Source organism: Staurois parvus, unplaced genomic scaffold (assembly GCF_062004578.1).
Source record: "Staurois parvus isolate SC_StPar_1 unplaced genomic scaffold, SC_StPar_1.0 ptg003513l, whole genome shotgun sequence".
Taxonomy (NCBI): domain Eukaryota; kingdom Metazoa; phylum Chordata; class Amphibia; order Anura; family Ranidae; genus Staurois; species Staurois parvus.
Genome location: NW_028321309.1, coordinates 34,548 through 61,942, shown reverse-complemented (window position 1 = coordinate 61,942; position 27,395 = coordinate 34,548). Strand labels below are relative to the sequence as shown.

At 53.4% G+C, this 27,395-nt stretch overlaps 1 protein-coding gene across 1 annotated transcript in view; it reads right to left on the bottom strand.

The window, feature by feature from the left end:
• LOC149427759 (cullin-9-like) overlaps window positions 1–27,395 on the bottom strand; it is a gene marked incomplete at its 3' end in the record, with an annotated part of 69,809 nt that overhangs the window by 28,208 nt on the left and 14,206 nt on the right. The window contains exons 3-11 of the mRNA XM_089667697.1: window positions 25,652–25,806; window positions 23,296–23,742; window positions 21,808–21,940; window positions 8,806–9,014; window positions 8,393–8,714; window positions 6,903–7,065; window positions 4,492–4,699; window positions 4,218–4,408; window positions 3,009–3,205 (exon numbers count right to left, since the gene is read on the bottom strand). Of these exons, the coding sequence (XP_089523823.1) occupies window positions 3,009–3,205; window positions 4,218–4,408; window positions 4,492–4,699; window positions 6,903–7,065; window positions 8,393–8,714; window positions 8,806–9,014; window positions 21,808–21,940; window positions 23,296–23,742; window positions 25,652–25,806 (2,025 nt within the window). The remainder of the gene's footprint in view (window positions 1–3,008; window positions 3,206–4,217; window positions 4,409–4,491; window positions 4,700–6,902; window positions 7,066–8,392; window positions 8,715–8,805; window positions 9,015–21,807; window positions 21,941–23,295; window positions 23,743–25,651; window positions 25,807–27,395) is intronic.

Below are 27,395 nucleotides of genomic sequence, written 5' to 3'. Positions count from 1 at the left end.
TGGTTTCACGCCTACAGTCCCACTTCCCTTATAAATGTGCTTCTCCTTCTCTTCAATACCTAGGCATTCGCTTGACCCCCACCTATGACTCCGTTTGCTGCAAATTCCTATCCATTGCTTCGCTCTGTGTCTTCTCTTATGCATTCTTGCCAATTTCCGCACCTGTCATGGATAGGACGGATCAATTCAGTGAAAATGACCATCTTGCCGAAATTGTTATACTATTTTCGCACCCTCCCAGTGCGGGTTCCTCCTCATTTCCTTCGGTTGCTTCAGGCGAAGATTATGCATTTTATCTGGGCCGATAAACGCCCCAGGGTTTCCAGAACTACGCTTTTTGTCCAAAGACTCCAGGGTGGCCTTGGGGTTCCCAATGTTACTAAATATTATCAGGCAAGCCAGATCGCCCCGCTATCTATGCTGCATGCTTCCTCAGACATACCTCTCTGGGTCCTCCTGGAATTACCTAATTGTGCCCCTTTTGCGATATCGACACTTCTATGGCTTCCCCCTGCCCTGCGCCCCACGGCACTGAGTCCGATTTTGCTCCATGGCTTACAAGTGTGGGACTCGGTACGTTACTCCAGTGGCCTAATGTCACCTTTCTTGCCTTTGCTCCCGATTACTAACAACCCCCTCTTCCCACCGGGTTTAGATCAACCAAAGGCATTTTCTTGGAGGGTGGCCAACGGTTTTTCACAAGTATGACACTTTTTGACCTCTCGGTTCTTTCCCCACCTGGAATTCTCTGCGGGAGTCATGGGATGTCCCTCCGGTGGAATTTTTCGCTACCTTCGATTGCGGCATTGGCTGCTCTCATTGCGGGGCACTTCTGTTTTCCCTTACCAGAAATCTGCCTTTGAACTGCTTTACCAACAGCGTCCGGGCGCCCCGGGCCTTATCTCCCTTCATTATGCAGCCTTGAATAGACGCTCGTCGCATACTTCTCTTTCATGTCGTTCAGTGGGAGCGCGACCTGGGAGTGGTTGTGGATCTGGAGGACTGAAATAGGGCCTGGCGGCTTGTAGCTAAATGCTCTTTTAATACGACCACGCTGGAGGCTGCCTACAAGGTATTGTTTCGTTGGTACTGGGTTCCGGCTCGTTTGGCACAGGCGAACCCTGCCTGCAGTGATCGATGCATTCGGGGTTGTGGCCATCGTGGTGATGTCTTGCATATCTGGTGGTCATGCCCGAGGCTGCTTCGTTTTTGGTCTCGTGTATTTGGCCTCCTTTTCACCTTGTTCCATCTTTCTATACGACGGGATGCTCGGTATGCTTTGCTTCATTGTCCCATCCCGGGCCTCTTGGCTCACCAGGAGAAGTTGGCTTCCTATTTGTTTTTGTCGGCCTCTAGAACAATTGCTCAGGCCTGGAGGAGCCCGTTTGTCCCTCTTCAGGTGGTGCGGGACCGTATGACCGCTATGATGCTCAATGAACAGATGTCGAGTATCTGCAACGATTCCCAATGTAAATTCTTGAAAATATGGGAGCCGTGGTTGCAATATACCTTTCCAACGCTCCCCCCGGCTAGCCTGGGGATGTGATGTTGTTCGCTTTGGCGTTCTTGGATCCCTGCTCTTGGTTTGGCTATCCTTTTTTCTTTTGTACTTCTCCTTCCTTTCCCCCCTTTTTTTCTCTGTTTGCTTTGGTGTGGCAGTGGATAGCTGCCTTTAGTCTGAGTTATTATCAGTGTTACATTTATGTTTTGTTGTTTAAGTGCCATTGATGGCCCCTGCGTAGGCGTATCTTTTGCCCTGTTGGTGTTAGAGGAAGTGGAAATTAGAGAAATCAGTAATCTATGTGCCATTGATGGCCCCTGCGTGGGCGTATCTTTTGCCCTGTTGGTGTTAGACTACTGATTTCTCTCATTTCCACTTCCTCTACGTGCCATTGATGGCCCCTGCGTGGGCGTATCTTTTGCCCTGTTGGTGTTAGACTACTGATTTCTCTCATTTCGACTTCCTCTATGTGCCATTGATGGCCCCTGCATGGGCGTATCTTTTGCCCTGTTGGTGTTAGACTACTGATTTCTCTCATTTCTACTTCCTCTACGTGCCATTGATGGCCCCTGCGTGGGCGTATCTTTTGCCCTGTTGGTGTTAGACTACTGATTTCTCTCATTTCCAGTTCCTCTACGTGCCATTGATGGCCCCTGTGTGGGCGTATCTTTTGCCCTGTTGGTGTTAGACTACTGATTTCTCTCATTTCCACTTCCTCTACGTGCCATTGATGGCCCCTGCGTGGGCGTATCTTTTGCCCTGTTGGTGTTAGACTACTGATTTCTCTCATTTCCACTTCCTCTACGTGCCATTGATGGCCCCTGCGTGGGCGTATCTTTTGCCCTGTTGGTGTTAGACTACTGGTTTCTCTCATTTCTAGTTCCTCTACGTGCCATTGATGGCCCCTGCGTGGGCGTATCTTTTGCCCTGTTGGTGTTAGACTACTGGTTTCTCTCATTTCTAGTTCCTCTACGTGCCATTGATGGCCCCTGCGTGGGCGTATCTTTTGCCCTGTTGGTGTTAGAGCACTGGTTTCTCTCATTTCTAGTTCCTCTACGTGCCATTGATGGCCCCTGCGTGGGCGTATCTTTTGCCCTGTTGGTGTTAGACTACTGATTTCTCTCATTTCCACTTCCTCTACGTGCCATTGATGGCCCCTGCGTGGGCGTGATTTGTTGCTCCTGTGTTGTTATAAATTAATAAAAACCACTGAAATACAAACAGTGATTGGGGTATGTTCCAGATCTTTCACCAGGTTATCAACCTTCAAAGATCCACATTTACCTCCTCCAAAGGCTGTGGCCTCCCACGCTGGCGGCAACCAAGACAGTAAACAATCTAGTGCATGGCTGCCCACACCTGCAGATTCCAGTTCCATAGACATGAATGGGAGACTCATATAGAAGGTGGTATATCCCATTCAGGTCTATGACACCCAAAATGAGTCAGAAACCAACCGGGACGGAGGAAGAACTTCCTGAGATCAGAGATATCACCCAGTCCTTACCAGTGATCTGCGGGCAGCAGTGGAGGAAAAGAGACAGGAGGTGGCGCCGAGGATCATCTATAGAACGGCAGGAGTCCTCAAAGAAGTTCTGGAGGCCAGAGGACAACTCCATACTGGACAGCTGAACAGACAGTCCCTTATGGTTCTCCATCAACATCCGGAGGATCAGGAGACCATTGTACACAGAGGAGAAACACCTGCCAGACAATACAGGAAGGGTCATAGTGACACAGAGGAAGGACCACACTGACACAGGTACGGGACAGAGGAAGGACCACACTGACACAGGTACGGGACAGAGGAAGGACCACACTGACACAGGTACGGGACAGAGGAAGGACAACACTGACACAGGTACGGGACAGAGGAAGGACCACACTGACACAGGTACGGGACAGAGGAAGGACCACACTGACACAGGTACGGGACAGAGGAAGGACCACACTGACACAGCTAAGGGACAGAGGAAGGACCACACTGACACAGGTACGGGACAGAGGAAGGACCACACTGACACAGCTAAGGGACAGAGGAAGGACCACACTGACACAGGTACGGGACAGAGGAAGGACCACACTGACACAGGTACGGGACAGAGGAAGGACCACACTGACACAGGTACGGGACAGAGGAAGGACCACACTGACACAGCTAAGGGACAGAGGAAGGGCCACACTGACACAGGTACGGGACAGAGGAAGGGCCACACTGACACAGGTACGGGACAGAGGAAGGACCACACTGACACAGGTACGGGACAGAGGAAGGACCACACTGACACAGGTACGGGACAGAGGAAGGACCACACTGACACAGCTAAGGGACAGAGGAAGGACCACACTGACACAGGTACGGGACAGAGGAAGGACAACACTGACACAGGTACGGGACAGAGGAAGGACCACACTGACACAGGTACGGGACAGAGGAAGGACAACACTGACACAGGTACGGGACAGAAGAAGGACCACACTGACACAGGTACTTGACAGAGGAAGGACAACACTGACACAGGTACGGGACAGAGGAAGGACCACACTGACACAGGTACGGGACAGAGGAAGGGCCGCACTGACACAGGTACGGGACAGAGGAAGGGCCGCACTGACACAGGTACGGGACAGAGGAAGGGCCGCACTGACACAGGTACGGGACAGACAGAATGAAGGCCATCAGTCCTCATACACAGACAGTAGGTATCGCCCTCACCCCTCCACACTCATCATCTTGGTAATGGCACTGGGGATGGCCCTGAGGAGACTGCTGGAGGTGCTGCTGGCTGCAGATCCAATGCTGGAGAAGATCTCTTTTATCACCTGAGCGTCTCCTGGACTCAGGGTGTTACGTCTGGAAGGTCCCTGAGAATCAGAACCGTCCACACCAGTCAGCACCTTCAGGACCTGTGGGGAATATCAATGTTATCAGATGAAGGAGACAGCAGACATCTGTGGTGTGTAGACTAGACTATGAGTCCTCCACGTACCGCGAGTCCTATGTGCTGAACGGCGGCAGAAGAATGATGTTCCTGCATACACTCCAGCATGGCTCTCACCCCTCCCTTCATGGCAAACAAAACGCGCCAATCATACTTGGACATGACAAGGTACGTCAGCTGAAGAGACGTCACCACCAGCAGCTTGTCCTTCACCTGCGACGTCAGAAGTTCCACCAACATACCCACCATCTTCTTACTGCAAAAGAAAGTGTAGGAGAAAATCCCGGAAGAGGAGACTACAGACTTCACTTCATTCCAGGAGGAGACTACGGACTTCACTTCATTCTACAGTGGGAGGAGACTACGGACTTCACTTCATTCTACAGTGGGAGGAGACTACGGACTTCACTTCATTCTACAGTGGGAGGAGACTACGGACTTCACTTCATTCTACAGTGGGAGGAGACTACGGACTTCACTTCATTCTACAGTGGGAGGAGACTACGGACTTCACTTCATTCTACAGTGGGAGGAGACTACGGACTTCACTTCATTCTACAGTGGGAGGAGACTACGGACTTCACTTCATTCTACAGTGGGAGGAGACTACGGACTTCACTTCATTCTACAGTGGGAGGAGACTACGGACTTCACTTCATTCTACAGTGGGAGGAGACTACGGACTTCACTTCATTCTACAGTGGGAGGAGACTACGGACTTCACTTCATTCTCCAGTGGGAGGAGACTACGGACTTCACTTCATTCTCCAGTGGGAGGAGACTACGGACTTCACTTCATTCTCCAGTGGGAGGAGACTACGGACTTCACTTCATTCTCCAGTGGGAGGAGACTACGGACTTCACTTCATTCTCCAGTGGGAGGAGACTACGGACTTCACTTCATTCTACAGTAGGAGGAGACTACGGACTTCACTTCATTCCAGGAGGAGACTACGGACTTCACTTCATTCCAGGAGGAGACTACGGACTTCACTTCATTCCAGGAGGAGACTACGGACTTCACTTCATTCCAGGAGGAGACTACGGACTTCACTTCATTCCAGGAGGAGACTACGGACTTCACTTCATTCCAGGAGGAGACTACGGACTTCACTTCATTCCAGGAGGAGACTACGGACTTCACTTCATTCCAGGAGGAGACTACGGACTTCACTTCATTCCAGGAGGAGACTACGGACTTCACTTCATTCCAGGAGGAGACTACGGACTTCACTTCATTCCAGGAGGAGACTACGGACTTCACTTCATTCCAGGAGGAGACTACGGACTTCACTTCATTCCAGGAGGAGACTACGGACTTCACTTCATTCTAGGAGGAGACTACGGACTTCACTTCATTCTAGGAGGAGACTACGGACTTCACTTCATTCTAGGAGGAGACTACGGACTTCACTTCATTCTAGGAGGAGACTACGGACTTCACTTCATTCTAGGAGGAGACTACGGACTTCACTTCATTCTAGGAGGAGACTACGGACTTCACTTCATTCCAGGAGACTACGGACTTCACTTCATTCCAAACCAGAGAAAAGATGAATGTTCACACAAAACACTAATACATTTCCACACATGAAGCAAAATGCTGGGAAGGTGTGCAGAGAATGAGGACCTGCTGTAAGTGAATACATTCCTGAGGACCCGGTGTAAGGGAATAGGTTCCCGAGGACCCGGTGTAGGTGAATAGGTTCCCGAGGACCCGGTGTAGGTGAATAGGTTCCCGAGGACTCGGTGTAGGTGAATAGGTTCCCGAGGACCCGGTGTAGGTGAATAGGTTCCCGAGGACCCGGTGTAGGTGAACAGGTTCCCGAGGACCCGGTGTAGGTGGTGTAGATGAACAGGTTCCCGAGGACCCGGTGTAGATGAACAGGTTCCCGAGGACCCGGTGTAGATGAACAGGTTCCCGAGGACCCTGTGTAGATGAACAGGTTCCCGAGGACCCGGTGTGGATGAACAGGTTCCCGAGGACCCGGTGTGGATGAACAGGTTCCCGAGGACCCGGTGTGGATGAACAGGTTCCCGAGGACCCGGTGTGGATGAACAGGTTCCCCGATGACCCGGTGTGGATGAACAGGTTCCCGAGGACCCGGTGTGGATGAACAGGTTCCCGAGGACCCGGTGTGGATGAACAGGTTCCCGAGGACCCGGTGTGGATGAACAGGTTCCCGAGGACCCGGTGTGGATGAACAGGTTCCCGAGGACCCGGTGTGGATGAACAGGTTCCCGAGGACCCGGTGTGGATGAACAAGTTCCCGAGGACCCGGTGTGGATGAACAGGTTTCCGAGGACCCGGTGTGGATGAACAGGTTCCCGAGGACCCGGTGTGGATGAACAGGTTCCCGAGGACCCGGTGTAGATGAATAGGCTCCCAGCTCATGTACCCCACTAATACCCGGGGAACATCAGATTGGAGTCACACTGTATAAAGCGATAATCGGCACCTGAGGGCTGTGTTTTCGGAGGCTCCTCGGGGCCCTTCCTGGTTCAGCTTTCTGTTAACAGATTTCCAGTCACGCTCCAAACCAACATGGAGGACACTAGGTGCCAGAACCCGACAGTTTTCCAGGGATCTCTTTATCTCGGTGTCATCGTCATTGCTCAGTCCTGCAGAAAGACCAAAGACCACTCTAGGATACCAGGGGTGACATACCTGACCCCCTCCATGTCACCGGTCTGGGGAGGATAGACCTCCGTATACCTCCATGTCACCGGTCTGGGGAGGATAGACCTCCGTATACATCCATGTCACCGGTCTGGGGAGGATAGATCTCCATATACCACCCTCCATGTCACCGGTCTGGGGAGGATAGGCCTCCGTATACATCCATGTCACCGGTCTGGGGAGGATAGATCTCCATATACCACCCTCCATGTCACCGGTCTGGGGAGGATAGACCTCCGTATACCTCCATGTCAACAGTCTGGGGAGGATAGACCTCCGTATACCTCCATGTCAACAGTCTGGGGAGGATAGACCTCCGTACACCTCTTCCATGTCACCAGACTGAGGAGGATAGACCTCCGTATACCTCCATGTCACCGGTCTGGGGAGGATAGACCTCCGTATACCTCCATGTCACCGGTCTGGGGAGGATAGATCTCCATATACCCCCTCCATGTCACCGGTCTGGGGAGGATAGACCTCCGTATATCTCCATGTCACCGGTCTGGGGAGGATAGACCTCCGTATACCTTCATGTCACCGGTCTGGGGAGGATAGACCTCCGTATACCTTCATGTCACCGGTCTGGGGAGGATAGACCTCCGTATATCTCCATGTCACCGGTCTGGGGAGGATAGACCTCCGTATATCTCCATGTCACCGGTCTGGGGAGGATAGATCTCCATATACCACCCTCCATGTCACCGGTCTGGGGAGGATAGATCTCCATATACCACCCTCCATGTCACCGGTCTGGGGAGGATAGACCTCCGTACACCTCCTCCATGTCACCGGTCTGGGGAGGATAGACCTCCGTATACCTCCATGTCAACAGTCTGGGGAGGATAGACCTCCGTACACCCCCTCCATGTCACCGATCTGGGGAGGATAGACCTCTGTACACCCCCTCCATGTCACCGGTCTGGGGAGGATAGACCTCCGTACGCCTCCTCCATGTCACCGGTCTGGGGAGGATAGACCTCCGTATGCCTCCTCCATGTCACCGGTCTGTGGAGGATAGACCTCCGTATGCCTACTCCATGTCACCGGTCTGGGGAGGATAGACCTCCGTACGCCTCCTCCATGTCACCGGTCTGGGGAGGATAGACGTCCGTACGCCTCCTCCATGTCACCGGTCTGGGGAGGATAGAACTCCGTACACCTCCTCCATGTCACCGGTCTGGGGAGGATAGAACTCCGTACAGCTCCTCCATGTCACCGGTCTGGGGAGGATAGACCTCCGTACACCAGGCTCACGCCCATCCTCACCTCCAGTCTTCTTGTCTCCCTTCTTGGAGAGCTCCATTCCTTCCAGCATGAGAAGTGTGTTCAGTGTCTGCAGATCAGAAGGTCCAGGATCCATCCCCTGCCCTCTTCCCACCTGTGATATGCTGGGGGTGGGGTCAGTGGGAGGGGCACTGTCACCCACACCGGCGATATTATGGGACTTCACCTTTCCATAGAACTGGTTATAGACATGTGAGGTCTGTAGGACGCTCAGAAGTCGGCCATGACAGTTCTGTACAATGAAGGCTAGAATTTCCTGCGCTACGTCCGCAGACACGGACATCTGGAAAGGAGGCAGCCGGCCCTGGAATATGAAGAAGAAGAATTGATGGAAAAAGGAAAGAAGACAAAGTGAAGAATCCAAATATATCACAGATCCACCAATGAAAGCTGACCTCCTCCGAGGAGCCTCCAATCATCTCCATCACTCTCCTCTGAGCCTCCGCCTCCAGCTGCTGGATGAAGAAGAGAATCTCCCACCACTCCTGCCGTCTGATGGTGTCGCCAATACTATCTGGAGGAGACGAGGTGCCGCCATTACTATCTACACGAGACGAGGTGCCGCCATTACTATCTGGAGGAGACGAGGTGCCGCCAACAGTATCTACATGAGACGAAGTGCCGCCATTACTATCTGGAAGAGACGAGGTGCCGCCAACAGTATCTACATGAGACGAAGTGCCGCCATTACTATCTGGAGGAGACGAGGTGCCGCCATTACTATCTACACGAGACGAGGTGCCGCCATTACTATCTACACGAGACGAGGTGCCGCCATTACTATCTACACGAGACGAGGTGCCGCCATTACTATCTACACGAGACGAGGTGCCGCCATTACTATCTGGAGGAGACGAAGTGCCGCCATTACTATCTGGAGGAGACGAGGTGCCGCCATTACTATCTACATGAGATGAAGTGCCGCCATTGCTATCTGGAGGAGACGAGGTGCTGCCATTACTATCTACACGAGATGAGGTGCCGCCATTACTATCTGCAGGTACGAGGTGCCGCCATTACTATCTACACGAGACGAGGTGCCGCCATTACTATCTACACGTGACGAGGTGCCGCTAATAGTATCTACATGAGACGAGGTGCCGCCATTACTATCTACACGAGACGAGGTGCCGCCATTACTATCTACACGAGACGAGGTGCCGCCATTACTATCTACACGAGACGAGGTGCCGCCATTACTATCTGGAGGAGACGAGGTGCCGCCATTACTATCTACACGAGACGAGGTGCCGCCATTACTATCTACATGAGACGAAGTGCCGCCATTGCTATCTGGAGGAGACGAGGTGCCGCCATTACTATCTACACGAGATGAGGTGCCGCCATTACTATCTGCAGGTACGAGGTGCCGCCATTACTATCTACACGAGACGAGGTGCCGCCATTACTATCTACACGAGACGAGGTGCCGCCATTACTATCTACACGTGACGAGGTGCCGCCATTACTATCTACATGAGACGAGGTGCCGCCATTACTATCTACACGAGACGAGGTGCCGCCATTACTATCTACACGAGACGAGGTGCCGCCATTACTATCTACACGAGACGAGGTGCCGCCATTACTATCTACACGAGACGAGGTGCTGTCATTACTATCTGGAGGAGACGAGGTGCCGCCATTCCTATCTACATGAGACGAGGTGCTGCCATTACTATCTACATGAGACGAGGTGCCGCCATTACTACCTACATGAGAGGAGGTGCCGCCATTACTATCTACACGAGACAAGGTGCCGCCATTGCTATCTACACGAGACAAGGTGCCGCCATTGCTATCTACACGAGACGAGGTGCCGCCATTACTATCTGGAGGAGACGAGGTGCCGCCATTACTATCTGGAGGAGGTGCCGCCATTACTATCTGGAGGAGGTGCCGCCATTACTATCTGGAGGAGGTGCCGCCATTACTATCTGGAGGAGGTGCCGCCATTACTATCTGGAGGAGGTGCCGCCATTACTATCTGGAGGAGGTGCCGCCATTACTATCTGGAGGAGACGATGTGCCGCCATTACTATCTGGAGGAGACGATGTGCCGCCATTACTATCTGGAGGAGACGAGGTGCCGCCATTACTATCTGGAGGAGGCAAGGTGCCGCCATTACTATCTGGAGGAGGCGAGGTGCCGCCATTACTATCTGCATGAGACGAGGTGCCGCCATTACTATCTGCATGAGACGAGGTGCCGCCATTACTATCTACACCTGTCAGGGCAGGAGCTGAGAAACGGACAGGCAGGCCTAATAACAATGTAACGCACTGGCTGACGACAACCATTACCCACAGACCAAAGTCCCTCAGGGCGCGGAGTCTAAGTCCCAGGCTGCCCTTCACCAGGGCCCCTGATGGTGGGGATGGACTTGACGCAGCCAGGAACCAGGTCGCGCCCCCCCGAGGCACCCCAGCTGCGGTAATGGCCGCCGCCAATGGCGTGTAGCTAGTGGAAGAGACAATAGTCGGGCAGGCCGGGTCGACAACAACGAGACAAAACGGTACAGGACAGCAGACAAGAATCACAGGTCACGGGCCGGGATCAGCAACAGAGGGTCAGATCAAAGGAGAACACAAAGAATAGTCGAGTAACAAGCCGAGTCAGATTCCAGGAGAGTCACGAGAGTCAGAACAGAGTAATAGCAACACAAAGACACAAGACACAAGTGCAAAGAGCATGTGCGGACCACAGGCTTATATGTAATCAGCCACACCCCTCTGGGGGATGGACCTCAGAGACCTGAAGGCATAAAAGATTCCCACCATGCTCAGCAGAAATCCAAGATGGACGCCAGCACATGGAGTAACAGACCTCTGGGAAAAGGTAGGACCTTGACAGTACCTCCTCCTCAAGGGCTCCTCCCCCTCCGCGGCTCAACAAAAGGTTTCTGAGGAAAGCGGGTATGAAAAGCGGAGGGCAGGAGCATGGACATCCGTGGAAGGAACCCAGGAACGCTCCTCGGGACCATAACCGCGCCAATGAACCAGGAACTGCAATCGACCGTGCACCAATCGAGAGTCCAGGATCCGGCTCACCTCATACTCCTCATGACCGTCAACCCGGATGGGACGGGGCTGGGGCAGAGAGGTAGTGAAGCGATTGCAGATCAGAGGTTTCAACAGGGATACATGGAAGGTATTGGAGATCCGCATCCCAGGAGGAAGGGCAAGGGCATAGGCCACCGGATTCACCTTGCGGAGAATGCGAAAAGGACCAACAAAACGGGGGGCTAGTTTGGGTGTGGGCACCCGAAGATTGAGGTTGCGAGTAGACAACCACACCCGATCGCCGACCTGGTATGAAGGAGCGGGCAACCGTCTGCGATCAGCCTGGAACTTCTGGCGCTGAGCTGAGTCCCTCAAGGCCCTCTGGATCTGCCCCCATGAAGAACGCAGGGCAGCAAGATGGTTCTCCACAGCCGGAATGTCCTGTGGTGAGAACCTCTCAGGTAATACTGTGGGTTGGAACCCATAGTTGGCCATGAAGGGAGACATCCCGGAGGAGGAGTTGACAGCCGAGTTCCTGGCAAACTCTGCCCAAGGCAGGAGATCGGCCCAATCGTCCTGATGGTCTGAAATATAACACCGAAGGAATTGTTCTAAGGCCTGAATGGAACGCTCCGCAGCCCCATTGGACTGCGGGTGGTAGGCTGAGGAAAAGGAGAGACTAATACCCAACTGGGAGCAGAAGGCACGCCAGAATCTGGACACAAACTGACTCCCGCGGTCCGAGACAATCACCTTGGGCAACCCATGCAGGCGAAAAATCTCCCTGGAAAAGACTGTGGCCAGTTCTTACGCTGTTGGTAATTTCTTTAGTGGAATGCAATGGCACATCTTAGAAAAACGATCGACGACCATGAGAATGACCGTATGACCCCGAGACACCGGGAGCTCTACAATAAAGTCCATACCCAGGTGTGACCAAGGACGCTCCCCTTTAGGAATGGGTTGCAGGAGACCCAATGGGAGATGCCGTAGAGATTTATTCTGGGCGCAGATGGAACATGCCGCTACATAAGAGGCAATGTCGGCACGGAGGGTTGGCCACCAGAATAAGCGAGACACGACCCAGAACAACTGGTTCCTCCCCGGATGCCCGGCAGTTTTGGAGTTATGGTAGGTACGCAGGAGGCGGGTGCGCAATCCCTCGGGTACGAAGCATCTACTCTCCGGTCTCTCAGGAGGAGCGTCAGTTTGAGCCGCCAAAATCTGCTCCCCAAGAGGAGAAGTCAGACTGGTGCAAATGGCAGCCAGGATCTGATCCGGAGGTATAACCGAGGTTGGCTCAGAGTCCTCCCTGGACAACTCCGAGTATTGCCATGATAATGCATCAGCCCTGACATTCTTGGAACCAGGCAAATAGGACACCACATAATTGAAGCGTGACAAGAACAAGGCCCATCTGGCCTGACGAGGCGTCAACCTCTTAGCCTCCGAGAGATACAGTCATGGCCGAAATTGTTGGCACCCTTGATATTTCTCCAGGAAATCATGTATTTCTCACGAAACGTATTGCATTAACACATGTTTTGCTATACACATGTTTATTCCCTTTGTGTGTATTGGGACAAAACAAAAAAAGGGAGGAAAGAAAGCAAATTCGACATAATGTCACACAAACCTCCAAAAATGGGCTGGACAAAAGTATTGGCACCCTTTCACAACTGCGGATAAATAAGAATGTTACAAGCATGTGATGCTCCTGTAAACTCACCTGGGGCAAGTAACAGGTGTGGGCAATATAGAAATCACACCTGAAAGCAGATAAAAAGGAGAGACGTTCACTTAACCTTTGCATTGTGTGTCTGTCTGTGCCACACTAAGCATGGACAACAGAAAGAGGAGACGAGAACTGTCTGAGGACCTGAGAACCAAAATTGTGGCAAAATATCAACAATCTCAAGGTTACAAGTCCATCTCCAGAGAACTAGATTTGCCTTTGTCCACAGTGCGCAACATTATCAAGAAGTTTGCAACCCATGGCACTGTAGCTAATCTCCCTGGTCGTGGACGGATGAGGAAAATTGATGAAAGATTGCAACGCAGAATAGTCCGGATGGTGGATAAGCAGCCCCAAACATGTTCCAAAGACATTCAAGCTGTCCTGCAGGCTCAGGGAGCATCAGTGTCAGCGCGAACTATCCGTCGACATTTAAATGAAATGAAACGCTATGGCAGGAGACCCAGGAGGACCCCACTGCTGACACAGAGACATAAAAAAGCAAGACTACAGTTTGCCAAAATGTACTTGAGTAAGCCAAAAGCCTTCTGGGAAAACGTCTTGTGGACAGATGAGACCAAGATAGAGCTTTTCGGTAAAGCACATCATTCTACTGTTTACCGAAAACGGAATGAGGCCTACAAAGAACAAAACACAGTACCTACGGTAAAATATGGTGGAGGTTCAATGATGTTTTGGGGTTGTTTTGCTGCCTCTGGCACTGGGTGCCTTGACTGTGTGCAAGGCATCATGAAATCTGAGGATTACCAAAGGATTTTGGGTCGCACTGTAGGGCCCAGTGTCAGAAAGCTGGGTTTGCGTCCAAGATCCTGGGTCTTCCAGCAGGACAATGACCCCAAACATACGTCAAAAAGCACTCAGAAATGGATGGCAAAGAAGCGCTGGAGAGTTCTGAAGTGGCCAGCAATGAGCCCAGATCTAAATCCCATTGAACACCTGTGGAGAGATCTTAAAATTGCTGTTGGGAAAAGGTGTCCTTCCAATAAGAGAGACCTGGAGCTGTTTGCAAAGGAAGAGTGGTCCAAAATTCCGGGTGAGAGGTGTCAGAAGCTTATTGATGGTTATAGGAAGCGACTGATTTCAGTTATGTTTTCCAAAGGGTGTGCAACCAAATATTAAGTTAAGGGTGCCAATACTTTTGTCCAGCCCATTTTTGGGGTTTTGTGTGACATTATGTCATATTTGCTTTTCTGCCTCTGTTTTATATTTGTTCCAATACATACAAAGGGAATAAACATGTGTATAGCAAAACATGTGTTAATGCAATACCTTTTTTGTGTGAAATACTTGATTTTCAGGAAAAATATCAAGGGTGCCAACAATTTCGGCCATGACTGTATGTGAGGTTCTTGTGGTCAGTAAGAACTAGGACAGGAACCACAGAACCCTCTAGCAGATGCCTCCATTCCTTGAGAGCCAGAATAATGGCCAACAACTCCCTGTCTCCAATCTGGTAGTTGCACTCTGCGGAGGAAAGCTTCTTGGAGTAGAACCCACAGGGAAGTAGGGGTCCCTCGGGTGACTGACGCTGAGACAAGAGGGCTCCCACTCCCGTCTCAGATGCATCAACCTCGAGGACAAAAGGCAACCCAGGATTGGGATGAGACAGAATCGGGGCCAAAGCGAAGGTGGATTTCAGGGCCTCGAAGGCTGAGATGGCCTCGGATGGCCACTCGTGAGGGTTACTGCCCTTCTTGGTTAGATCAGAGAGAGGTTTCGCCAACGTGGAGAAGTTCCTGATGAACTTCCGATAGTAGTTGGCAAAACCCAGAAAGCGCTGAATGGGCCAAAGACCATTGGGATGAGGCCACTGCAGAACCGCCGCAACCTTCTGAGGGTCCATGGAGAATCCCTCCGCGGAAATGACGTAGCCCAAAAAGGCAACCTGGGACCGGAGGAATTCACACTTCTTGAGCTTACAAAAGAGTTTGTTCTCCCGTAATCGTTGCAGCACCCGCTTGACATCCTGGATATGGGACTCCATGGAGGTAGAGTAAGCCAGGATGTCATCCAGGTAAACCACCACGCACTGCTGCAACAAATCACAAAGGACATCGTTTATGAATTCCTGAAAGACCGCGGGCGCGTTACACAACCCGAAGGGCATCACCAGGGATTCATAGTGCCCGGTTCTGGTATTAAACGCGGTCTTCCACTCATCCCCCTGTCTGATCCGTACGAGGTTGTACGCCGCCCTAAGGTCGAGTTTGGTAAAGACTGTTGCTCCCTTAAGGCGGTCGAACAACTCAGTAATCAAGGGAATCGGGTAGGCATGCTTGATGGTAATCCGATTGAGACCCCTATAATCGATGCAAGGCCTCAATTCCCCACCCTTCTTCTCTACGAAATAAAAACCTGCTCCTGCTGGAGAAGTAGACTTACGAATGTGCCCCCGAGAAAGCGCATCCGCAACGTACTCCTCCATGGCCTTATTCTCCGCAACCGAGAGAAGGTACACCCTGCCACACGGAGGAGTGGCACCAGGTTGCAAGGATATGGCGCAGTCGCAAGGACAATGAGGAGGTAAGGCACCAACGCGTACCTTATCAAACACGTCCCGGTACTCCCCATAGTCGGTGGGCAACGCAGAGTCCGAGGAGGCACACAACACCTTACCCGGCCCCCGGATGCACCCGGCCCCACACTGTGGAGACCATGAGAGAATCTCGGCTGTTTGCCAATTGAAGGTCGGATTGTGCCTCTGGAGCCAGGGATACCTCAAAACCACCGAATAATGTGGGGAAGAAATCACCTGAAAACAGGCCAACTCCCTGTGAACAGCCCCAATAGCTACCTCCACCGGCAGAGTCTCCTGGGTAACCTGCGGCGGTTGCAGGGGCCTGCCATCTATTGCTTCGAAAACCAATGGGGTAGCTTGAGCCTGCAGGGGAATGGAGTGCTGTGCAGCAAACGAGCTGTCCAAGAACAACCCACCGGCCCCAGAATCTACCAAAGCCTGGGCCGTCACCGAGCCCTCCGTCCAAGAAAGGACAACGGTGATCAGTGGTTTCTCCTTGCGGCACGCCGGGGACGAGGAAACTCCACCCAAGATCTGTCCCCAACAGGATCTCAGGTGCGAGCGTTTCCCGGACGGACCGGAAAAGACTGACGAAAGTGCCCACCAAGGCCACAGTACAGGCAGCGACCCTCCCGACGCCGAGCGACCCGCTCCCCCTCGGAAAGGCGAGCAAACCCCAGCTGCATGGGCTCCCCACCAGACAAGCTATTCCCAGGAGGCGTGGGAGGAGAGGGAGGAATGGGTGGGACAGAAAACGCAGGTGCCAGTCGATTGGAAGGCCTCCGCAGGCGTTCCTTGAGTGAAGGCCTCTCCCTGAGCCTGGTATCAATCAGGATCAGGAAAGAGATGAGCTCCTCCAACACCACAGGCAGTTCCTTAGCTGCAATCACGTCCTTCAATGTGTCAGAAAGACCATGGGAAAACGCAGCCACCAGAGCCTCATTGTTCCAACCCACCTCTGCTGCCAGGGTACAAAACTCTATGGCGTACTCGGCCACGGTCCGTGAACCCTGATGCATAGACATGAGCAGCTTGGCAGCCAAGGCGGAGCGAGCCGGTATGTCGAATACCCTACGGAAAGCATCGACAAAACCGGAAAACCATGGATCACTGGGTCATTCCTCTCCCATAAGGGATTCGCCCAGGCCAAGGCCTTGTCTGAGAGTAGTGATATTAGGAACCCCACCTTTGACCTCTCAGACGGAAAAGCGTAGGGTATTAGTTCAAATAAATACCCACCTGGTTGAGGAACCCACGACACTGACTAGGCTCACCCCCAAAGCGCTGTGGAAAAGGGGCAGAACCAGTCATACCTCTGGGTGCCGCCGATGTAGCCGCCGAGGTGGTGGACGCAACAAGCGGAGTAGCAGCGGGAGAGACCACCGGAGTGACTACCGGCCTAATAGCACCAGGAGCAAGGTGCGCAGTGCGTGCAAGCAGAGATTGCAACGCCTGAGCGAACTGATCCAACAGGTGATCCTGTTGATCGAGTCTGGCGACTAGCGTTGGGAGCGAAGGCGTACCTGCACCGTCAGGGTTCATGGCACTTGTGTAATGTCAGGGCAGGAGCTGAGGAACGGACAGGCAGGCCTAACAATGTAACGCACTGGCTGACGACAACCACCACCCACAGACCGAAGTCCCTCAGGGCGCGGAGTCTAAGTCCCAGGCTGCCCTTCACCAGGGCCCCTGATGGTGGGGATGGACTTGACGCAGCCAGGAACCAGGTCGCGGCCCCCGAGGCACCCTAGCTGCAGTAATGGCCGCCGCCAATGGCGTGTAGCTAGTGGAAGAGACAATAGAGTAGTCGGGCAGGCCGGGTCGACAACAACGAGACAAAACGGTACAGGACAGCAGACAAGAATCACAGGTCACGGGCCGGGATCAGCAACGGAGGGTCAGATCAAAGGAGAACACAAAGAATGGTCAGGTCACAAGCCGAGTCAGATACCAGGAGAGTCACGAGAGTCAGAACAGAGTTATAGCAACACAAAGACACAAGACACAAGTGCAAAGAGCATGTGCGGGCCACAGGCTTATATGTCATCAGCCACACCCCTCTGGGGGATGGACCTCAGAGACCTGAAGGCATAAAAGATTCCCACCATGCTCTGCAGAAATCCAACATGGACGCCAGCACATGGAGTAACAGACCTCTGGGAAAAGGTAGGACCTTGACAACACCCTGTTCCAAATTATTCTGCAAATTCTATTTGTCACAAAGATGAAATATTTTGTTTTTCAGTGTAACTCATGGATGGCATTGTGTGTCAGGGCTCTTTTGATCACTGAAAACAATCTGGGGCACCTGTGATCATTAGATTGGCCGGTGAGCCCAATTTCAGGACAAACTCCTAAAGGACGGCGTTCCACATTATTAAGCAGAGCGCCATTTCCCAGCAATATGGGGAAGAAAAAGGATCTCTCTGCTGCCGAAAAGAGTGGAATAGTTCGATGCCTTGGACGAGGGATGAAAACATTCGATATTTCAGGAAAACGTAAGTGTGATCATCGCACTATGAAGAGATTTGTGGCTGATTCAGAGCACAGACGGGTTGGTGCAGAGAAAAAGGCACATTGAGGAAGATTTCTGCCAGATCCATGCATCGGATCCAGAGAGCAGCTGCTAAAATCCCATTACATAGCAGCAAACAGATATTTGAAGCTGCTGGTGCCTCTGGAGTCCCACGGACATCAAGGTGTAGAGTCCTCCAGAGTCCTGCAACTGTGCAGAAACCTTCTATTCGGCCACCACTAACCAATGCTCACAGAAACGGCTGCATTGGGCAGGAAAATACATGAAGACTGATTTTCAAACAGTCCTGTTCACTGATGAGTGCCGTGCAACCCTGGATGGTCCAGATGGATGGAGTAGTGGATGGTTGGTGGACGGCCACCCTGTTCCAACAAGGCTGCGACGTCAGCAAGGCGGTGGTGGAGTCATGTTTTGGGCCAGAATCATGGGAACAGAGCTGGTCGGCCCCTTTAGAGTCCCCGAAGGTGTAAAGATGACCTCTGCAAAGTATGTGGAGTTTATGACTGACCACTTTCTTCCCTGGTACAGAAGGAAGAACTATGCTTTCCGTAATAAAATCATCTTCATGCATGACAATGCACCATCTCATGCTGCAAAGAATACCTCTGCATCAATGGCTGCTATGGGGATAAAAGGAGAGAAAGTCATGGTGTGGCCTCCATCCTCCCCTGACCTCAATCCTATGGAGAACCTTTGGAGAAAGTCATGGTGTGGCCTCCATCCTCCCCTGACCTCAATCCTATGGAGAACCTTTGGAGCATCCTCAAGCAAAAGATCTATGAGGGTGGGAGGCAGTTTACATCCAAACAGCAGCTCTGGGAGGCGATTCTGACATCTTGCAAACAAATTCCAGCAGAAACTGTCCGAAAACTGCCAAGTTCAATGGATGCCAGACTTGTGATCTGCTATCAGATAAGGGCTCCTATGTTACAATGTAACGTGACGCTTCAAATGTTTACAAAGTTACAATGTTGGCAAAAGTTGGATTGAAATCGCTTTTGATTTCAGTAAATTTGCTGCAAACACAACAAATGACAATTTTCAGTTCTTTACAACCTAGAAAGTGTTTGGAAACTTCCTGTGCGGAATAATCCGGAACACAAATCCTGTTATCATTAGGAGGTTTGTTCAATAAAATGTGAATTGTCCTCTTCTAGTTGTCACCTGAGAATTCTGCCGACTTATTTACATCAATTATTGAGGAAATGAGAAAATATCATCTGCAGAATCATCTGGAACACGGTGTATCTACACGAGACGAGGTGCCGCCATTACTATCTGGAGGAGACGAGGTGCCGCCATTACTATCTGGAGGAGACGAGGTGCCGCCATTACTATCTACACGAGACGAGGTGCCGCCATTACTATCTGGATGGTACGAGGTGCCGCCATTACTATCTACACGAGACGAGGTGCCGCCATTACTATCTGGAGGAGACGAGGTGCCGCCATTACTATCTACAGGTACGAGGTGCCGCCATTACTATCTACACGAGGCAAGGTGCCGCCATTACTATCTGGATGGTACGAGGTGCCGCCATTACTATCTGGATGGTACGAGGTGCCGCCATTACTATCTGGATGGTACGAGGTGCCGCCATTACTATCTACACGAGACGAGGTGCCGCCATTACTATCTACACGAGAGGAGGTGCCGCCATTACTATCTACATGAGACGAGGTGCCGCCATTACTATCCGGATGGTACGAGGTGCCGCCATTACTATCTACACGAGACGAGGTGCCGCCATTACTATCTACACGAGACGAGGTGCCGCCATTACTATCTACACGAGACGAGGTGCCGCCATTACTATCTACAGGTACGAGGTGCCGCCATTACTATCTACACGAGACGAGGTGCCGCCATTACTATCTACACGAGACGAGGTGCCGCCATTACTATCTACACGAGACGAGGTGCAGCCATTACTATCTACACGAGACGAGGTGCCGCCATTACTATCTACACGAGACGAGGTGCCGCCATTACTATCTACACGAGAGGAGGTGCCGCCATTACTATCTACACGAGACGAGGTGCCGCCATTACTATCTGCAGGTACGAGGTGCCGCCATTACTATCTACACGAGACGAGGTGCCGCCATTACAATCTACAGGTACGAGGTGCCGCCATTACTATCTGGAGGAGACGAGGTGCCGCCAACAGTATCTACATGAGACGAAGTGCCGCCATTACTATCTGGAGGAGACGAGGTGCCGCCATTACTATCTACACGAGACGAGGTGCCGCCATTACTATCTACACGAGACGAGGTGCCGCCATTACTATCTACACGAGAGGAGGTGCCGCCATTACTATCTACACGAGACGAGGTGCCGCCATTACTATCTGCAGGTACGAGGTGCCGCCATTACTATCTACACGAGACGAGGTGCCGCCATTACAATCTACAGGTACGAGGTGCCGCCATTACTATCTACACGAGACGAGGTGCCGCCATTACTATCTACACGAGACGAGGTGCCGCTATTACTATCTACACGAGACGAGGTGCCGCCATTACTATCTACACGAGACGAGGTGCCGCCATTACTATCTACACGAGACGAGGTGCCGCCATTACTATCTGGATGGTACGAGGTGCCGCCATTACTATCTACACGAGACGAGGTGCCGCCATTACTATCTACACGAGACGAGGTGCCGCCATTACTATCTACACGAGACGAGGTGCCGCCATTACTATCTACATGAGACGAGGTGCCGCCATTACTATCTACACGAGACGAGGTGCCGCCATTACTATCCGGATGGTACGAGGTGCCGCCATTACTATCTACACGAGACGAGGTGCCGCCATTACTATCTACACGAGACGAGGTGCCGCCATTACTATCTACACGAGACGAGGTGCCGCCATTACTATCTACACGAGACGAGGTGCCGCCATTACTATCTACACGAGACGAGGTGCCACCATTACTATCTACAGGTACGAGGTGCCGCCATTACTATCTGGAGGTACGAGGTGCCACCATTACTATCTGCAGGTACGAGGTGCCGCCATTACTATCTACACGAGACGAGGTGCCGCCATTACTATCTACACGAGACGAGGTGCCGCCATTACTATCTACAGGTACGAGGTGCCGCCATTACTATCTGGAGGTACGAGGTGCCGCCATTACTATCTGCAGGTACGAGGTGCCGCCATTACTATCTACACGAGACGAGGTGCCGCCATTACTATCTACACGAGACGAGGTGCCGCCATTACTATCTACAGGTACGAGGTGCCGCCATTACTATCTGGAGGTACGAGGTGCCGCCATTACTATCTACACGAGGCGAGGTGCCGCCATTACTATCTGGAGGTACGAGGTGCCGCCATTACTATCTGGAGGTACGAGGTGCCGCCATTACTATCTGGAGGTACGAGGTGCCGCCATTACTATCTGGAGGTACGAGGTGCCGCCATTACTATCTGGAGGTACGAGGTGCCGCCATTACTATCTGGAGGTACGAGGTGCCGCCATTACTATCTGGAGGTACGAGGTGCAGATACTTTCTCTCTCTCCTCCTTCTCTGGCAATTGTTTAGTTTCCCAAATGCACTCACCTGACTCGGTGATCACATGACCAGGAACTGCACTGACTTCCTTGTCAGACTCCATGATGTTGTCACTTGGCTTCATAATCTCCAACATGAACCATTGTACTGGCTGTGTGTGCCCCAGTCTGTGCCAGTGTACCTGTACGGGGATCGAGAGATGGATGGATGGATGAGAAGGATGGATGGATGAGAAGGATGGATGGGAAGGATGGATGGATGAGAAGGATGGATGGATGAGAAGGATGGATGGATGAAAAGGATGGATGGATAAGATGGATGGATGGATGAGATGGATGGATGAGAAGGATGGATGAGATGGATGGATGAGAACGATGGATGGATGAGAAGGATGGATGGATGGATGAGATGGATGGATGGATGAAAAGGAAGGATGGATGAGAAGGATAGATGAGATGGATGGATGAGATGGATGAATGGATGAGAAGGATGGATGAGATGGATGGATGAGAAGGATGGATGGATGAGAAGGATGGATGGATGAGAAGGATGGATGGATGAGAAGGATGGATGGATGGACGGATGAGAAGGATGAATGAGAAGGATGGATGGATGAGAAGGATGGATGGATGAGAAGGATGGATGGATGAGAAGGATGGATGGATGGATAGACAGAAAAACCACCAACACAGATATACATTGATAAAGCAATACACAGAGTAAGCCGACCATTCACCGAGACTGCAGGCCGAACGATAACAAATCAGATTCCCCCATCCATGCTATAGAGCCCGGTAGGATCAGATTCCCCCATCCGTGCTATAGAGCCCGGTAGGATCAGATTCCCTCGTTCATGCCATGGAGCCCGGTAGGATCAGCTTCCCCCGTCCATGCTATAGAGCCCGGTTGGATCAGCTTCCCCCGTCCATGCTATAGAGCCCGGTAGGATCAGCTTCCCCCGTCCATGCTATAGAGCCCGGTAGGATCAGCTTCCCCCGTCCATGCTATAGAGCCCGGTTGGATCAGATTCCCCCGTCCATGCTATAGAGCCCGGTTGGATCAGCTTCCCCCGTCCATGCTATAGAGCCCGGTTGGATCAGCTTCCCCCGTCCATGCTATAGAGCCCGGTAGGATCAGCTTCCCCCGTCCATGCTATAGAGCCCGGTAGGATCAGATTCCCCCGTCCATGCTATAGAGCCCGGTTGGATCAGATTCCCCCGTCCATGCTATAGAGCCCGGTAGGATCAGATTCCCCCGTCCATGCTATAGAGCCCGGTTGGATCAGCTTCCCCCGTCCATGCTATAGAGCCCGGTTGGATCAGCTTCCCCCGTCCATGCTATAGAGCCCGGTAGGATCAGCTTCCCCCGTCCATGCTATAGAGCCCGGTTGGATCAGATTCCCCCATCCATGCTATAGAGCCCGGTTGGATCAGATTCCCCCGTCCATGCTACCCCACCCCCTTCCAATGACATGAGCTGGGTAGAGTCATCCCACCACCACCACTCACAGTGTGCCCAGAGCAGACATGGAAGTACCTGTACAGGATGAAGTCCCTGGATTCTTTGCTGGAAGAGCCCCTCATCTCCGGCTTTGAGTGGTCCGCAGTCCTCCAACATCCGCACAGGCATGCCAGGGACTAGAACCCGCTTCATGTACTCCGTGTGGTCACCCCGATGGGGGACATGTGATGGGACCTTCAGCCGGTGTTCTCTGTGGGAGATCCTGAGACCTGGAGGAGAGACTCCTCTATGAATGGAGGATTTGGTGGCATTCTCCGTCCAGCCAGTAGGAGGCGTCTCAGGGACCCAGCCCATCACCAGCACCAGTTCACAGATCAGGTTCCCCATGGCCATGCTGAAATCAAACTGTCGCTGGAGGCGGGACTTCTCCGTGTCATCTGGCCAATCATTGCTGAGCTGGTCCTCCAGGGAAGTCACACATAGGAAACGCTTCACCAATGAGAAGATCTGCTTCCCCGGGATCTGCGAAGAGGACCACAAATGTCAGCTCTACAGACCAGACATGAGGCCCCTCCCCCAACACCCCCACCCAAGTACATGAGGCCCCTCCCCCAACACCCCCACCCAAGTACATGAGGCCCCTCCCCCAACACCACCACCCAACTACATGAGACCCCTCCCCCAACACCACCACCCAAGTACATGAGGCCCCTCCCCCAACACCACCACCCAACTACATGAGGCCCCTCCCCCAACACCCCCACCCAACTACATGAGGCCCCTCCCCCAACACCCCCACCCAACTACATGAGGCCCCTCCCCCAACACCCCCACCCAAGTACATGAGGCCCTTCCCCCAACACCCCCACCCAAGTACATGAGGCCCCTCCCCCAACACCACCACCCAACTACATGAGGCCCCTCCCCCAACACCCCCACCCCACTACATGAGGCCCCTCCCCCAACACCCCCACCCAACTACATGAGGCCCCTCCCCCAACACCCCCACCCAACTACATGAGGCCCCTCCCCCAACACCCCCACCCAACTACATGAGGCCCTTCCCCCAACACCCCCACCCAAGTACATGAGGCCCTTCCCCCAACACCCCCACCCAACTACATGAGGCCCCTCCCCCAACACCACCCAACTACATGAGGCCCCTCCCCCAACACCACCACCCAACTACATGAGGCCCTTCCCCCAACACCACCACCCAAGTACATGAGGCCCCTCCCCCAACACCGCCACCCAACTACATGAGGCCCCTCCCCCAACACCACCCAACTACGAGGCCCCTCCCCCAACACCACCACCCAACTACATGAGGCCCCTATCCCCAACACCACCACCCAACTACATGAGGCCCCTCCCCCAACACCACCACCCAACTACATGAGGCCCCTCCCCCAACACCACCACCCAACTACATGAGGCCCTTCCCCCAACACCACCGAACTACATGAGGCCCCTCCCCCAACACCACCACCCAACTACATGAGGCCCTTCCCCCAACACCACCGAACTACATGAGGCCCCTCCCCCAACACCACCGAACTACATGAGGCCCCTCCCCCAACACCCCCACCCAAGTACATGAGGCCCCTCCCCCAACACCACCACCCAACTACATGAGGCCCTTCCCCCAAAACCCCCACCCAAGTACATGAGGCCCTTCCCCCAACACCCCCACCCAAGTACATGAGGCCCCTCCCCCAACACCACCACCCAACTACATGAGGCCCCTCCCCCAAAACCACCACCCAACTACATGAGGCCCCTCCCCCAACACCACCACCCAACTACATGAGGCCCCTCCCCCAACACCACCACCCAACTACATGAGGCCCTTCCCCCAACACCGCCACCCAACTACATGAGGCCCCTCCCCCAACACCACCCAACTACATGAGGCCCCTCCCCCAACACCCCCACCCAAGTACATGAGGCCCCTCCCCCAACACCACCACCCAACTACATGAGGCCCCTCCCCCAACACCACCACCCAACTACATGAGGCCCCTCCCCCAACACCACCACCCAACTACATGAGGCCCCTCCCCCAACACCACCACCCAACTACATGAGGCCCCTCCCCCAACACCACCACCCAACTACATGAGGCCCCTCCCCCAACACCACCACCCAACTACATGAGGCCCTTCCCCCAACACCGCCACCCAACTACATGAGGTCCCTCCCCCAACACCGCCACCCAACTACATGAGGCCCCTCCCCCAACACCACCCAACTACATGAGGCCCCTCCCCCAACACCCCCACCCAAGTACATGAGGCCCCTCCCCCAACACCACCACCCAACTACATGAGGCCCCTCCCCCAACACCACCCAACTACATGAGGCCCCTCCCCCAACACCACCACCCAACTACATGAGGCCCCTCCCCCAACACCACCACCCAACTACATACCTGAGGGAGGTGCACCCCTTCAAAGGAGATGGATTGTTCCTCTGAGCTGGTTGTCTCAGCAAAGAGTTGCAGCAACGTGAACCGCGACTCGAAGTCCATGTGATGTTCGATCCCCTCCTGCTGACCGAGCGAGAGAAGTACATGGGCCCGGCTCCCTGCAAAACATGGTGCCATTATTACCCATCATGCTGCAGGACGGGGCCCGGCTCCCTGCAAAACATGGCGCCATTATTACCCATCATCCCGGAAGACGGGGCCCGGCTCCCTGCAAAACATGGCGCCATTATTACCCATCATGCTGGAGGACGGGGCCCGGCTCCCTGCAAAACATGGCGCCATTATTACCCATCATGCTGGAGGACGGGGCCCGGCTCCCTGCAAAACATGGCGCCATTATTACCCATCATGCTGCAGGACGGGGCCCGGCTCCCTGCAAAACATGGCGCCATTATTACCCATCATCCCGGAAGACGGGGCCCGGCTCCCTGCAAAACATGGCGCCATTATTACCCATCATGCTGGAGGACGGGGCCCGGCTCCCTGCAAAACATGGCGCCATTATTACCCATCATGCTGGAGGACGGGGCCCGGCTCCCTGCAAAACATGGTGCCATTATTACCCATCATGCTGCAGGACGGGGCCCGGCTCCCTGCAAAACATGGCGCCATTATTACCCATCATCCCGGAAGACGGGGCCCGGCTCCCTGCAAAACATGGCGCCATTATTACCCATCATGCTGGAGGACGGGGCCCGGCTCCCTGCAAAACATGGCGCCATTATTACCCATCATGCTGGAGGACGGGGCCCGGCTCCCTGCAAAACATGGCGCCATTATTACCCATCATGCTGCAGGACGGGGCCCGGCTCCCTGCAAAACATGGCGCCATTATTACCCATCATCCCGGAAGACGGGGCCCGGCTCCCTGCAAAACATGGCGCCATTATTACCCATCATGCTGGAGGACGGGGCCCGGCTCCCTGCAAAACATGGCGCCATTATTACCCATCATGCTGGAGGACGGGGCCCGGTTCCCTGCAAAACATGGCGCCATTATTACCCATCATCCCGGAGGACGGGGCCCGGCTCCCTGCAAAACATGGCGCCATTATTACCCATCATGCTGCAGGACGGGGCCCGGCTCCCTGCAAAACATGGCGCCATTATTACCCATCATGCTGCAGGACGGGGCCCGGCTCCCTGCAAAACATGGCGCCATTATTACCCATCATGCTGCAGGACGGGGCCCGGCTCCCTGCAAAACATGGCGCCATTATTACCCATCATGTGGCAGGACGGGGCCCGGCTCCCTGCAAAACATGGCGCCATTATTACCCATCATGCTGGAGGACGGGGCCCGGCTCCCTGCAAAACATGGCGCCATTATTACCCATCATGCGGCAGGACGGGGCCCGGCTCTCGCAAAACATGGCGCCATTATTACCCATCATGCTGCAGGACGGGGCCCGACTACCTGCAAAACATGGCGCCATTATTACCCATCATGCTGGAGGACGGGGCCCGACTCCCTGCAAAACATGGCGCCATTATTACCCATCATGCTGGAGGACGGGGCCCGACTCCCTGCAAAACATGGCGCCATTATTACCCATCATACGGCAGGACGGGGCCCGGCTACCTGCAAAACATGGTGCCATTATTACCCATCATGCTGGAGGACGGGGCCCGGCTCTCTGCAAAACATGGCGCCATTATTACCCATCATGCAACAGGACGGGGCCCA